General features: G+C 42.9%; 1 protein-coding gene across 7 annotated transcripts in view; it reads right to left on the bottom strand.

The window, feature by feature from the left end:
* Positions 1–2,373: 2,373 nt before the first annotated feature.
* The window catches only part of LOC147678854 (uncharacterized), a 144,109-nt gene continuing 129,904 nt past the window's right edge, over positions 2,374–16,578 (bottom strand). For 5 of the 7 annotated variants that reach the window (XM_086946294.1, XM_086946297.1, XM_086946292.1 and 2 more), the window contains one exon: positions 2,374–3,107. In XM_086946294.1, the coding sequence (XP_086802420.1) occupies positions 2,434–3,107 (674 nt within the window). In that variant the 3' untranslated portion in view covers positions 2,374–2,433. The remainder of the gene's footprint in view (positions 3,108–16,578) is intronic. The other 2 variants (XM_086946296.1, XM_086946293.1) reach the window with 1 other exon arrangement.

The raw sequence follows: 16,578 nt of genomic DNA on the forward strand, positions 1-16,578 counted from the left end.
ACCAACGTCCAATCCATTGATTACAGAAAGGCACCAAGCAGGGCTTTAGACAACCAGTCAGAAGACATTGAAGGAGACCAGAGAAGGAAGCGGAGGGATGGGAGGCATCCAAAAAACACTGCAATGGGAAGAGCCTAAACAATGCTGAAATTCCTAAAGTAATCCTTCTCTGCATGAGACCCCCCACCCACCCGACAACTACCTTTTCATCTTCCAACTCTCTGAAACTTTTTAAAAGTTCAACCAGAAGCCAGGAAATCAATGCTCACTTAAAAGCCCCAAATTAGGATTTTAGCTTGAGGTTGGCTCTTATAGTCCCAGAACTCTACATTTGGTCTTCGGGCACTGCTTGTCCTCCCCTCTTACTTTACTGCTTAAGTCTGTGCACTACAGTGGCAATTTTCAGATGTTTGGAACTTTGCTTCTTGCCATCATTGGTCATGTATAGCATACGTACCCTACATTTATGCAGAACATAGTAAAGATTATTGATCAGGACACCTTCGATCTCCGCGCAATGACGCAAATAGCTGCAGGTGGGCTTCCATCCGCTTTTCGTTTCCACGCCTAATATTGGCATGTCATAGAAAAATCTGCTTTTAGCCTGCTGCGAAATATGTAATGTACAGAGGGTCAAAAGCAAAATGCATCTAAAATCAGCTGGAACTAATTCAAACCGGAGCGCATCTGGTGTATGGCAAGATGTAAACAGAGACACTTGAGAAGGTAACTTGAAGCGGGAAGGACAAAGCTAGGAGAAGAGATCAGTTGCACGAGGTGATACGAGTGGCCCAAGAGGTGTCTATTCAATGATAAGACAAAAATGTCATCTGTGAAGTGTAGCTGGTAATGCACACCTTCACAATGCTGGCACTAGTTTGGTGTGTTATGAAGATAGTGAAAGAAAATTGTTCCATGATTTGTGTTGTTCTCTGTGCATGAACATGAGATTACAATAAAGAGTAAAAGTTTGCTTCTGGTGTTATGAGTCCTGGAGCGAAAGACAGAGATACAATGGCAGCAAATGATGTAGGAAAACATGAAGAAAGCGACAGTGACAGCATTTATACAGTGACAGCGAGGCATGATTTTTGAAGGCATGATACATATAGCGAGAAAACCGATGCCAAAGGAAAGCCAACTGTTTTCTGAGGCTCCAAAATAAATTACAAATGAAATGCGTTTGCCATTCCAAGATTCTAAAGGTATGTAATCCCAAGGCCTGAAACCTTTAGTCACTGAGAGAACATACATACTTTCACACATATTAAGAGGGATCTGCTAGACTCAGTGAGAGAGCCAGGGAGGAGCACCACCTCCCAGGACTGTGTCCCTCCCAAATTAGGAGGGTCTCCAAATGTTGAAACATAAGCCTCCCTTGACGTCATCACAGCAAGAGCTTGGCTATATTGCTTTCTCCACTGAAATAGATGAGGTCCAGGGAGTGGTCAGTCCAGTTGCCAAAAGAAATCCAGAAGGCTAGACTAACCTGGGGGGCAGGAGGGTTAAGATTTTTTGGGGAGGCAGAGTGGCAGATGTCAGTGGGCAGTGGCCAACCTAACAAGGAGACTGTCCATCTACTTGGCTTCCATCTCGTTTACCTTAGGAAGGCAAAGACAGTGCAGGAAAGTCTGCATGTGTGCTTAATACTTGTATTAACATTGGTGCATATGCTTTGCATCTATATTTGTTGTCTCCCCTCTCCTCAACCGGGAAATATTTGATTACACTTTTCGTGATATTTATTTGGAATACGACAAATGAGACAGCGTAATATAGAAATGTTTATGTAGCGTTGTCATACCAATCATACACATTCCCACAGTAACAGTAAAGGGTTTTGAGTCCACATATTAAGTTGGTAACAAGTATATTATTTGGAGAAAATATCCTGATATGGCTTTGATTAGGTTTATCCCAGGCATGTCACCTCAACCTTCAGTTTATTATGAATACTGGTGGGTGTGTTAAGTCTTTCTTCCATTTAACCAAAAAGCAATTTCTGACATCATCATTTGTAAAGAGGTTCATCTTATGTCCTGTCCATCAGTGGATTATTAATACCTTGTATCTCTAGATATTTTTTTTTCTGGAAAAAAACTCAAAGGCAGCCAGGTCTATCCGTCTTTTGTATTTTTTTTATTAATAGTAAGGTGAGAAACTCCACATAAATTTCAATAGCTTTTGAAGTCTTTGAGACAAACACAAATGTATCTGTGCTGTATTCAGCAAATCCTTTGCAAAGTAGTCAGTTTGATGGCAGCTGTTTGCGGTTACATTATTTATAAAAAGAAGTCCTAGGACCCTGGGGATTGTATGTCCTATTCCTGATCAAAGAATGAATGCTGATATTTTATCTGTTTTACACGAGGGTTGTTTAGTGATATCGTCTTTTATTCTACTTTATAAAACCATTGTTTTTACTGGTTTGCCTCATGTATGCTTTTTTTGATGGTTGTTAAAATGACTTTTCCAAACAAAGCTTTTGTCGCATTTCATACATTTATAAGGTCTCTCCCCAGTGTGTATTCGTATATGTCCATCGAGATAATCTTTCCGATTGAATCTTTTAGGACAGAAAGTACACAAATATGGTTTTTCGCTTGAGTGGATTCTATAGTGTGTGACAAGACAGCTTTTCTGAAAGAAGCTTTTGCCACATTCAGTGCATGTATATGGTCTCTCTCTTGAATTTGTTCTAAATGGTCTAGTAAACTTTTCCCTCAGACTGCTGTTTTTATTACTATCCGTAGCAGAGTTTATTTTCGGATATTTAGGTGTGCTTTGAAGAACACTAAATAATTGTGATTTTCTATGATTATCCTGAAATGCATTATAATTCTCGGATCCTCCTGGTTCAAGTTGTCCTTGCTGTAACACGAGGTGTAGTGGATTGCTAAAACTGCTTCCGCACTGTGCAGAATTCTCTTCTCTGAGCTGTCGATAGCAGTCTGACCACAGCTTCCGTCTGGAGTTTGCTTCCTCGTCAGAACTCTGCCGGACAACTGTGTTGATGTGTTCTGGAAAAGATGTACACAATGTGGATTTCCTAGACAATTTCAGATGACCTCCGGATTTCCTTTTTCTTTCCATACTTTCATTGCCTGCTAGATTTAAAGCAGAGTAAGTCATTAGAATTGTACATGGCAGCATGTCTAGAATCTAATCCCCATTAACATTCATGTCGTAAAAAGTTATTACTCATCATATATTTAATATGAACCGAGGAACAAAGAAACCCACTTATAGTCCTATTTGAACTCCTAATGATTTAACATGTGGGCTAATTATATACATTAAAATGAGAATGAAACAAGATGACCACATTGCAGGAAAACAACAAGGAAACAACTACAAGGAAACAGTGGGTCTTCATAGAGGCAGGAAGTACATTTTAATGGTCTCACACATTGCTTGTACATGACCACAAATGTGTCAAATGGTGGCACACATGTGCAAGAGATGGAATGGCAGAGGGAAACTTGTAATTGAATGTAACTAGTTATCAGAGGAACACTAACTTGATAGGTCTGTGAATAGATTTTGTCAGGGATCACTATCATTAACTTGTATCCAGATATCAATTTCATAATCATAACAAATTACCAACCTTCTTTCTTGCTGTTTTATGTACTTGATAATAAGATAAGCCAAACAACTGCTACATGGAATTTTCCCATCTGTTAATACAAATTTACGATTGGCCCGTCTCTTCTTCACATTGTTTTGTTAGATATTTCTACTTATCTCATAGTCTGTTTTCAATTATTTAATATGTGTCAGTCTATGACCCTTCACCTTTTAGTTTATTATAGGTACATTTGTACTGTTCCAACCTCACTACTCATTCGGTTCACAGACCCAAAGCCGGCTCAGTGAACCCAAAGGCTCTGATTAGATGGCTGAGACTGAAACATTTTGTGGCAGTTGTCTTTATCCAATGCAGAGCTTGGTGCCCATGTAGGTTACAAAAATATTAAGGCATAAGGGAGCACGGTAAAGAGAACTTGACCCCAAGCTTGCTGTAAAATTTTAAAAATGGATATATGCACTGGATTAATGGCGTCAAAATAAGGACTCATGAACTTGAGAACCTGCTGTAAGGGGTGATCCATCAAAGTTCCTAACAAACATTTACGAACACCAAGACAAGTGGATCAAGATCCGACACACTCCAAAGCTGCGAACCGTCAGCCAGCTTAGTAAACACCAACACCAACAGGACTTTTTCCTATTGGATTTCTGTTGCTGCTGCTGACCCGTGGAGCACCCTTACCTGCCGCTGTCTTGCCCTCCCGCCTCCCGCCGAGCGCTACCCGACTCCATTATCATCCGGGAGTAGGAGGTGGCTGCGAGGAGTGCGGTCGAGGGAACTGCATTCCCCAGAAGGCTGAGCGGCGCACGACGCGGTAACAGCGTCATCAGCGCGCCTGGAGGCGCTCAAATAGCGCATCACCCCCGTCTCGCGGGACGCGAGCGGGACGCCCGGGGCGAAGCCCGGGCAAAGGGCGGGCCCTCTGTGGCCCTCAGTGGCCGAGGTAGGCCGGGCTGGGCCCTGTTATTTTAGTTTTATTCGTTCTTCGCTGCTCTGATATTGCAGCAAACTTACATATATCAATATACGGACGACCTTAGGACTATATTCCTGCTATCTGTTTATTGTGATCTCTTCGGCTATCCTCCGTAACCGACTATTTATATTTTTATAATTTAACGGAAGGACTATATCTTAAAGATTAATCATGTCTACCAAGAAACTACGCTCTGGGAAAGTACTAAAGGATAAAGAAGAAGTGATATCTGAACCTATACGCCTGAGGAAAAAATCAGAAAATAGTGCGTTAATAAAAGGTCAGATGCAACTGGATCATATTTGGGAAAAATCAGGAAATAAACTTGCAAAAGACCCAATAAGTTCTAAGTCTGGTTTATTGCCTCACTCCCAATCACAAATTAAGTTAGAAATAGACTCAAACATTGGTGTACCGATTGAACTAAAACAATCTATTTCCCCTCAAAAGATGGATAGTATTTTCTTGGCACATGATCATAATATTTTTACTGAGAGAGAAAAGGAAGGTGAAGACTTTGCTGCTACATCCATTTCTACTAATATTGATCTTGAACTTTGTGGTCGATATATGGATAAGAAATCCTCTGCCCAGGTAGCGGACAGTAATATTCCAATTAGAGCAACACCATCTGGAATGCTTCTATATAGTAGCACACCAACAAACAAATCTCGAGATGACTATTTAATAAACAGTGATTTGAAATCTCCTCACCTTAATATATCAGGGATTTGTTCTTTTGTTCAATCTAGCTACCCAAAAAATGAGAAACCGATATCAGAATCGTTGATTGCGCTTGAACAAATATTGTCATCTATTCTGTTGCTCCTTGGTAAATTTGCTGTGAGTTCCGATTGTATTCTATCATCCGTGTCTGAGATTTTGAAGGAAATGTTGGCGAAGAAGGGTGCTAATGTCCAAGCACCGACCTCTGAACCTGTAGTAGAAAAGATTAAATTACCCTCTACAGAATCCGCAATTCAGAGCCTGTCAATTTGTACTAATCTTTTGCAGGGCAATATTCCCTCGAAACTAATTGCCAATGTAGACACCCATCCACCCCCGAAGAGCTCTGCCCTATCTGGAGAGAATAAATCTAAAGAATGTATTGATAAAGATGATAGTCTAATAGAGATGGTGCAAACGACGGGAAATGATCTTTTCCCAATCTTTGTCAATGGAAAAAAGGGCCAAGATGGAGTGCAGGCTCAGACTAAAACTAAAACTAGAAAAGAAAGAATAAAAGGAAAAAATAGGAAGTTACTACGTAAATATAAGAAAAAAAGACCAAGGCAAATTATTTTCCAAAGCATATGTGCTGATGCACGAGAGGAGCCAGGAAATGGGGAAAATCCTCTATTGAATGTAACAAAAAATAAAGTAGTGGCCGATGAATCTAATGATGTATTAGATGATAGTACGATTAAGAGCTGTACAAATGAGCAGTCTTCTGCTCATGTGGTACTAGTTCCGGAACCTCTATCTGTGTTGACTGATGTTATAGACATTCCGCCACAAACAGTAAAAGTACTAAATCCAACTGCATTTACTTTTCGTCCCCAACTTAATACTATTAGTGGCCCAACTCCTCAACCAGTAAAATGTGAAATGAAAACAGTAGATACATTAATACTGGATTTTCTTCCGTTGTTTGACCAAGATGTAAAAATGAATAGATCTCGGCTCCTAAACTGCTTTAAAGAAACTGAAAATTTAAAACTGATTTTGTCGAATGATATTGATCTGGTTTTCCCAGTAAAATCAAGCATTGGACATCGAACAAGAGTAATATTCTATTCAAAAATAATTTCTAATCTTGTTTTACAACAAGCGGAATTTTTCCAATGTAGAGGAATTGATGTATTGCCATTCTATAATAGATCCACATCTATTGCCCCTAGAGATAGTATTAGTAATCCAGCATCTATATATAATGATGGTTATTTAGGTAATAAAGATCTGAAAATCTGGATCTCAAAAGGCAAAAGAATGGTATCTCAGGCCTTGCCATTGCCTGAACATGCAGATGTTCCTTTAATAGAAGACAATCAGAGGTGGAACTGGCTGCCGGGGGTTCTTTCTACTAACTGTGTGAACAACCCAAGACTTTTCCAACATCTTTAACAATAACTTAAAAATTGTCTCTTGGAATGCTGCTGGCATGTTTAATTCCTCTGAGAAATTTGACTTTCTATCTAAATTAAATGTCGATGTAATATGTTTGCAGGAGACGTGGTGTAAAAAGCTACCCTATATAGGGAATGAGTTTTATGTTCTAGAGGCCCCTGCAAAACCCTCAAAAAAAGGTCATGCGAAAGGAGGAATCGCTTGTTTGTTATCTACCTCTTTTCAATGGCATTACACGCATTATTGTGATTCTAGTAATCTTTTTCAATCTGTAACTATCACTAACCTGGGCAAAGTTGGAACACGGTCCTCGTTTGTTATCTTAAATGCATATATTCCCCCTGAGGAATGTTTTAATTGTGTCATGAAGCGAATGTTTTCCTATGTAGCGAATCTAATGAATGTTGAATATCCCCCCTTTATACTAATGGTTGGAGATTTAAACAGTAAAATATCTAATTCTACTCTAGTTAAGTTTAGAAATAAACTGAAGGAAGAGGTATATAATATACCCCAAATGTCCTGGCCTCCTAATATAAAAACTAGTAAAAGAGGTAAGATCCTGTTGGAGGAACTAAGCCTTTTAGAAGGGCTTATTATTAATGGCAGAATGCCCTCTGATAGTCCTGCCCATTTTACACATGGTTCGTATAGGGGAGAGTCTATTTTGGACTATGCCATCACGGATTTTGAGTCATTCCACTTGATTGAGGATATGGAGGTCACTCATTCTATACTGAGTGATCACAAAATAATAAATCTGACTCTTCTATTAACCCCTTCTGAAACTAATGCTTGGTCCTTAAAGCATAGAGATCTCACTATTGATCAAAGATCAGGTAGATGTTTTTGGGGTTTCTCCTCCATGAAGGAAGTACAAAGCCTTTTGGCTCAAACCCTATTAGAACTTGATCAGTGGGAGGGAACAGAATTCCTGCAATTTGAAATTTTTATTAAAAAAGTCATTGGATTCGCCAAGAAAAAGGGAGGTCCAAAAAAACCTCACTTCTCACCTAGTCCACTATTTTTTCTGAATAGGGAGATAAATGCACTAATCAGGAACCAGTATCTTAATAGAACGGCAGAAAATGAGTCCCTACTAGCATTATTAAAACGCAGAAGAGTTAGACTGAGATTGAAACTGAAAAAAGAAAAAGAGGACCTTCTTTGGATTAGCCTGAGGGAGGCAATAACCTTTAATCGAACCAGAGAATTCTGGTCTATAATAAGAAAAGGTTGTGGTACCATAATAACTCCCCGTCCTATATCCATAAGCGAAAAAGTATGGACAGTATTTATAACCGCATTATATGCCCAAAATGAAGTATTGGAGGATACTGGTATGATTGAATCAAATGATTTACAAAAATGCAATTTACCTACAGAAAAAATAATAGTGTTGGCGATAAAGAGTATGCGCTCTACTGGAGCCATGGGTCCAGATGAACTCCCTATGACAATCATTAAGCAGGATATTTCTAGTTGGAGTCGGATTCTTCTCCCTTTATTTCAGGCCTGCTTTTTAACCAGAACTGTCCCTGACTCCTGGAGGGGCAGCATATTAATTCCTATATTTAAAAAGGGGGATCGGGAGCTGCCATCTAATTACCGCTTAATAGCGTTATTAGATGCCATAGGAAAAATTTTCGCTAAATGCGTATTAATGTTAATTATGGAATGGGCAGAAACTAATAAGATTTTACCAATGGAACAAACTGGTTTTCGTGAAGATCACGGAACGCTAGATAATTTGACGATGCTACAGGTGATCAGCGACAAGTATGTACATATCCGTGATGGTGGCTTATATGCCGCATTTATTGATTTCTCTGCGGCGTTCGACAGAGTGGACCGCCCAACGCTGTGGAGAAAACTGGCGACATTGGGTATGCCAGGATACTTACTTGCGTTGGTCCGTTCTTTGCACATGAATACATGGTGTAAGGTATTGCAAGGTGGTGAAGAGGGTATTACAACATCTATTCCCTCTCAGAACGGCCTCAAACAAGGGTGCATGTTAGCACCTATATTGTTCTCTTTGTATATAGCTGACCTCCCAATTTATATCTCATCTTGTGAGGGTGCTGCTCCGAACATTGGAGGATCAGCTATATCTATCCTAATGTACGCGGACGATATTCTTATTTTGGATTTGACCCCGAAGGGTCTATCTAATCGCCTGCTTGCATTGCATGAATTTGCTGTAATGCACCATATGAAAATTAATTCGTCAAAAAGTAAAATCATGTGCATTTTTGGTAAAAGAAAATGTAGATCAAGCAATTATAGGTGGACTATAGGGGGGCAAAGGCTAGACGTAGTTAAAACATATCCGTTCCTGGGTAAAATAATATCATCTAATCTTAGTGAGACACCTCATATCGAACATAACTCTCGTAAAGCTTTGACCCATGGAATGGGGTTATGTTCGTTATATAAAGCTACGGGGAAGAGACATTTCTCTCTTTTTTTGGAAGTCTTTAAAGCAAAAGTGCCAGCTACTCTCATGTATGGAATAGAATTAGTGGAAATGAAATATTGGGGATTCCTTCAAAAAATGGAAGGACGGGTGCTTCGGAAAATTATGTCCCTAAGCAATGCATGTTCCACATCTTCATGCAGACTAGAACTTGGACTTCGCAGCTGTTGGACACAGGCATTGGTGGCATTAGTAAGATGGGTAGCATGCTTGGCTAGAGGAAAACCAGGTACATTAAGAGAGCTTGTTAAAAAGGAATTACTGGGTAATCTTAATGATTTTTCCTCCTTACTAAAAAATTTTAGGAAAGCTGTGGCCCTGTTGGAGGTGGATGAGGATACCCTATTCTCACTTTCTCCTTCTGAGCTTAAAATTTCACTAAAAAAAGCCTCGTGGGAGCTATGTTATAGGTTGGATACCCTTGCCCAACCCAAATTATATAATAGGGAACCTTTGTTGGAGACATACTCCCCCAAGCTGACCCAACAATATTTGACTTGGAATGTTCCTCACGGAGTGCGTAGGTTATGGTATCTCCTACGACATGATCTACTCCCACTTAACTCACTCCTAGCAAAATGGCACGGAAGCTCCCCGATATGTAATTTCTGTAATGGCACTGTTCAAGATCGTAACCACGTCTTGTTTGTTTGCCCTGCCCTACGTTCTCTGCGACTTAAATGGATTAAGCCTATTTGTCTACAATTGGGAATCTTAAATGCTAAATCGTTTATACATGCACTTTACTGCCCTCCTAATGAATTGTTTTGTTGTAGGATTTTTAAATTTTTTAAAGGGTTCTTAAATATTTATTAGGTTGTTGTAATGATGCCGTGGCTCACCTTAAAACTGATAAATTCTTGTGCTTTGTCCTGTATTATTGATTATGTAAGTTCATATATTTATATTATTTGTCATTATTGCTTTATGTAATGTCTATTTCTTTCTTTTTATGTGGCCCTCATTGAGAGCCAAAACATAATAAACTTGAAACTTGAAACTAGTAAACACCAAGACCAGCGGGCCGAGTTTGGGTCGCCTTTGAAGTTTGCAAACACTTGGCCAGGTCTGCTATTCCCCAAAGCTCATACATTACATATGGGCTCCTCAAAAGTTTGCAACTTCGATTCAAAGTATGCAAGTCATATATAAATTTAAATGCTCTTTAAAAGTATATAAGTACATTTATTCTTCATTATGTTGTGGTTGGGCCTCATTAATGGGGTTTTGTCATAAAGCAGCACCGTAAGTCACCTTGATGCGCTGCCCTACGTCAAAGTGAAAGGGCATGAATGCACTGTATATATCCAACACGGTGCATTCCTTTCCTTTCCTTTCCCCGTGCACTGGCATTGTTTTGGAAGCCTAGCGCCAAGGCGGCACGCCTGCACCATGGTGCAAGGGTGCCTGTGTTGCCGGCAGAATTGTTTTTTGTTCAGGAAGGGGCAGATTCCTGAACAAAGAGAATCCTGGGAGGCTTGCACGCATGGAAAGAGTTAGAAATTAGGAGAAATAATGTTATTTCTCACCATTGCGCCTCCGCTGGGAGGCATGAGGTACCGGCGCATCCCCAGGTTTCCATGGTTTTGTAAATGTGGGGAATCGTTAAATTCCATGGGTGTTGCGTGGGAACACCCCCGCAACACTAATGGAATACCACCCGCAACACTAATGGAATATCACCCGCAACACTAATGGAATATCACCCGCAACACTAATGGAATATCACCCGCAACACTAATGGAACACCACCCGCAACACTAATGGAACACCACCCGCAACACTAATGGAATATCACCCACAACACTAATGGAATACCACTCGCAACACTAATGGAATACCACCCGCAACACTAATGGAATACCACCCGCAACACTAATGGAACACCACCCGCAACACTAATGGAATTTCACCCGCAACACTAATGGAATACCACCCGCAACACTAATGGAATATCACCCGCAACACTAATGGAATATCACCCGCAACACTAATGGAATACCACCCGCAACACTAATGGAATACCACCCCCAACACTAATGGAATATCACCCGCAACACTAATGGAATATCACCCGCAACACTAATGGAACACCACCCGCAACACTAATGGAATATCACCCGCAACACTAATGGGATACCACTCGCAACACTAATGGAATACCACCCGCAACACTAATGGAATACCACCCGCAACACTAATGGAACACCACCCGCAACACTAATGGAATTTCACCCGCAACACTAATGGAATACCACCCGCAACACTAATGGAATACCACCCGCAACACTAATGGAATATCACCCGCAACACTAATGGAATATCACCCGCAAAACTAATGGAATACCACCCGCAACACTAATGGAATACCACCCGCAACACTAATGGAATACCACCCGCAACACTAATGGAATACCACCCGCAACACTAATGGAATATCACCCGCAACACTAATGGAATATCACCCGCAACACTAATGGAATACCACCCGCAACACTAATGGAATACCACCCGCAACACTAATGGAATATCACCCGCAACACTAACGGAATACCACCCGCAACACTAAAGGAATATCACCAGAGCGCAGAGTAAATCAGCACAGCGATCTGTGCTGCCTTGCTTTACTCCATATCTATGAGGCAATACAATGCCACCTACATTGGCTTTGAATGGCCTCATATATATGGTTGAAAGGTTTGCGTCACTAAAAGTGACGCAACAGTGGCGCAAGCCTCTCATAAATATGCCCCATTGTTTTTAGGAGAGTCCTTTGCTAAAATTCTGTTTTAGTAGAACCCAAACTTTTAAAAAAAGCACTGGGTGTACAAATTCGAACCTGTGTCACCAGACGCGGCACACCTAGCATGTGGCCTATGCGAGAAATGTAAAAATATTCTGATGGTTTTATTTGGTAAAATGCTACATATCCTTCCACCACATCAAACGTGTGGTCATGCTTTGGAATGAGTACAGCACAAGGGGTGCAACAATCAACAATAGCACCCCTTAGGTGCATACTATATGTCGCAGCAGGTCTCTTCCATGGCCTGAACAAATATGATCACCTCCACCCTGAAAGAATTCCATTAGCTCCTCCTGTCGGCCCACAACATCTTCAAAACCAGATGCATCATTGACAACGTCATTGGAACCAGTTCCTTGCTCATCTTGTGGACAAGCTCACCATCTCTGGTGGTTCTCGGCACGCCAGCAGCTAGGACACCATCAAATTGCAGACTGAGATGCATAAAAAAACAAAAAATAAGGTAGCAGGTCTTTTCCAACTATGCACACAAAATCTGGAATAACATCCCCATATCCATCAGGACCACCCTAGTGCTGCTTGAATTTAGGAAAGAATTGAAGACTCACCTTTTTATAGAACACTACATCACAAGGCATAAACCGTGCATAATTCAGCTTTCCCTCCTATTACTCTTCAACTTTAAGTTTGCCTTTGACTATGTCCAGCGCACTGCTGCCTGTGACTAGGTTTGCGCTAAAGAAACATACATACATACACACCTTTGTATCATTGGTGTGGTGGCACAAGCTGTACGGTGCCCTCTTGAGTGAGGGCTTCTACCTCATCCTACAGGAGAGTAAGGTGCTCTTCGTTTAGAATGTGTTTGCGGACGGGGTGATTGGGAATCGAGGGGTTGGTGTGGAATTTTAGGTAGTAGTCCTGCTGAACTACTGCAAAACTATTGCTCTGAGCTGATTTCCACCCAGCTGGGATGGAAATCTTACAGTCCATCACGCCCAACAGGTGTTGTGTGATAGGGGGCACATGGGTAAGTCAGTGTTTGGAGGTGAAGGCTCCTTTGCCAGAGCACCCTCTGCCCCTGCCTTTCATGTTATCCCAGTAGCCGTCCCTTGTATATCTGCTGCCTGCCTGTGACTCATGAAAGGCCGGCTGATGCCACTGGAAGGTTTGCACCTGGCTGGGGTCTGTGGTTTTTGCCTTGCCCCTGGGTTGAAGCCTGTGAAAGGTCTCCCTTGTAGTAGCAGCTTGAAGTGCGCCCATTGACTTTGCTGTATCGGTACCCTTCTTTATTTTTCCAACATCTCATCCACTTGGGGCCCAAAGAGTTGTCCCCATCAAACGTGATCATGAGAAGATGCTGTAGTACCTCCAGCTTGAACCCTGAGATGTATGGCCATACATGCCTAAATAGCAGAATGCTCATGTTAATACATTGGGAAACATCTAGTGCACAACAGGTGCTTGCATTCAAAATAATCTCCCCCTCAGCTAGGAGCTCTTCCTACCTGTTCCTGTAGATTTCAAGGTGGTGCTGTACCAGCACCTCCATTCCCTCCGTGTGAAACCTGGTATACCTTAACAGCAAGCAAGCCCAGACAATTGTTTCTACCCAAGTAGACATTAATCTGTCATTTTGTACATATTACAAAAATGTATACAGTGCTCCAGCAGTTGCATCACAAGAATACATTGCAACCTTTTTGAACAACCTCACGAATGTATGACGATAAAACGCGATCATTTAGATCACAGTTCATTACATCGCTGTTTTTCCAATGCAAGTCGGTACAACGACATGCTCTGGAGGGCGCTGGACTTAGGAATAGTATGACAGTAGAGAAGGTGTTGGAATAGTAAATCACACTATTCCTTAGTCTAGAGCGCCATCCAGCGCATGTCGTTGTAACGACTTGCGTTGTAAAAACAGCGATGTAAATGTATTGCAGTGTTTTGACCACGTTGTAAAGGTCGTTTTCCCAACCTCACATTTCCCAAACTGTCACCAGGCATTCAGTCGGAATTGGAAGCCCCTATTACTAGAACAGACATTAGAGAAGCCATCAAAGACCGCCCCAGAAATAAGACACCGGGTCTGGATGGCTTACCGGCAAAACTGACCCCGCACCTAGAGAACCTCTACAAGATGGCAAAAACAACTATTCAAGCACTGGTTATTTCCTTCCTCAAACCGAATAGAGACCCCGTGACATGTCAGGCTATTGTCCCCTCTCATTATTATCTACCGAGTATAAAACACTCTGTAAAATACTGGCTAAACTCCTCTTCCCAAGGGACACCAAAGCACTGCCAAACCTGCCGTGAGGGGAACGGCCAACGTGATTGGAAAAACTTACCCCTGCTCTGCTCAGCTCCATAACCGCGCCGTGAGGGAAACGGCCAGCGCCCACACCGCCATCCACCGCCATCCACCCGGTGTAGCAGCAGCTGGGGAACTACATCACCCAGCTGCCCCGGGGGTGGACGCGGCGGAAGTGACGACGGACACGCGCCAGGAGGCGCTTCATAAGCAGGGAGCGCCGAAGCGCTCTGGGGACACCAAAGCACTGCCAAACCTGCCGTGAGGGGAACAGCCAACGTGATTGGAAAAACTTACCCCTGCTCTGCTCAGCTCCATAACCGCGCCGTGAGGGAAACGGCCAGCGCCCACACCGCCATCCACCGCCATCCACCCGGTGCAGCAGCAGCTGGGGAACTACATCACCCAGCTGCCCCGGGGGTGGACGCGGCGGAAGTGACGACGGACACGCGCCAGGAGGCGCTTCATAAGCAGGGAGCGCCGAAGCGCTCTGGGGACACCAAAGCACTGCCAAACCTGCCGTGAGGGGAACGGCCAACGTGATTGGAAAAACTTACCCCTGCTCTGCTCAGCTCCATAACCGCGCCGTGAGGGAAACGGCCAGCGCCCACACCGCCATCCACCGCCATCCACCCGGTGCAGCAGCAGCTGGGGAACTACATCACCCAGCTGCCCCGGGGGTGGACGCGGCGGAAGTGACGACGGACACGCGCCAGGAGGCGCTTCATAAGCAGGGAGCGCCGAAGCGCTCTGGGGACACCAAAGCACTGCCAAACCTGCCGTGAGGGGAACGGCCAACGTGATTGGAAAAACGTACCCCTGCTCTGCTCAGCTCCATAACCGCGCCGTGAGGGAAACGGCCAGCGCCCACACCGCCATCCACCGCCATCCACCCGGTGCAGCAGCAGCTGGGGAACTACATCACCCCACCCAGCTGCCCCGGGGGTGGACGCGGCGGAAGTAACGACGGACACGCGCCAGGAGGCGCTTCATAAGCAGGGAACGCCTCTCGCACCCGCGAGTCGCGCGCGGGAGAAGCCCGGGAAAAGGGCGGGCCGTCTGTGGCCGTCCGTGGACGACTGTGGTCGGGCGGGCCACCCCCCTAAGATCTCCTCAAACGTAAGTGTTATACCCAAGCACAAATATGGGCGATTCCACTACTACAAACACCCATATCGATATATCTTCCCAGGGTGCTGATACCTCTGCCTCTGTCTCTCTCATTACATCCTTCGAAACATTGATTGAAACTGCCTTCAATGAAATTGTAGAGACCGAGAGGAGGTTCTCCATGGGCTCATTTGTTACCAATAACATATCGAGTGCTACTGGAAATATCCATATTATCCCCGAGGTTACTGTGGTTAAGCCATCATTTCCATCTGTAGACATGCCCATTATTTTGGAAGATGAAAACACTGTCACCTATATAGCTGCAGATTCTGTCCCTTTAACAACCGCTGCTGCTAGCCTACCGGTACCTCCGTTCAAAGAAACTATCCCTATTAGCATACCTCTTTCCCAGGGTGATGTCACTACCCTGGATATTACGGACTCCTGTAGTAACAAACTGGGAGGGGAAAAAAGGAAAAGAGGTACTACTAAGCAAAGCGCTAATAAAAGGAAACAACCTTCATTGAATAAAAGCCAGCCTACTCCCCAAAGCCTGTGGAATAAACAAAAATCTTTGGGGGTGGTAACTGTACCTATGGAGGAAAAAGACTCGGTGGATATAGATAGCACTTCCCTTTCGCCCACCATTCACCCCGGTGGGAATTTTAATACTATCTGGACCCAAACAACACTAATGGGAGATAATTATAACCTCTCCAAACAAAATGGGAACCTTATTGAAACTATAGTGGACACTATTTTTAACCGATTGGAGAAACTTATGATCAACCAATTTAATAATGTTTTTAAAAGATTGGACAGATTAGATAACCTGGTTAAAAATGATGAAGCCAAAAGGAAGGGGTCTATCATTCTGGATCAAATTAGAGCCGACCGTCTCTTAAAAGATCTTGAATCCTTAAGCAACACTCTGTCATCAAAAACACAGGCCGTCCGTATTACATTGGATAAGGGCACGAAAAACCTGGAAACGTCATCACCGTCCATTACACAACCCACAATCCAACCGCGAACTGTTAATACAGGGGTCAAATGTGCAAAATCTAGTATAGCTGCTAAAACCATCCCAACCCCTGCACCTAGGAAAACTACCCCTTTGGTTACTACTAACAAAAATGCCATCAGCAAGGATGACAGCCTTACCCAACCTACTACAGCTACAACATCAGCTGCAGTTCAC

Source organism: Lissotriton vulgaris, chromosome 12 (assembly GCF_964263255.1).
Source record: "Lissotriton vulgaris chromosome 12, aLisVul1.2, whole genome shotgun sequence".
NCBI lineage: Eukaryota > Metazoa > Chordata > Amphibia > Caudata > Salamandridae > Lissotriton > Lissotriton vulgaris.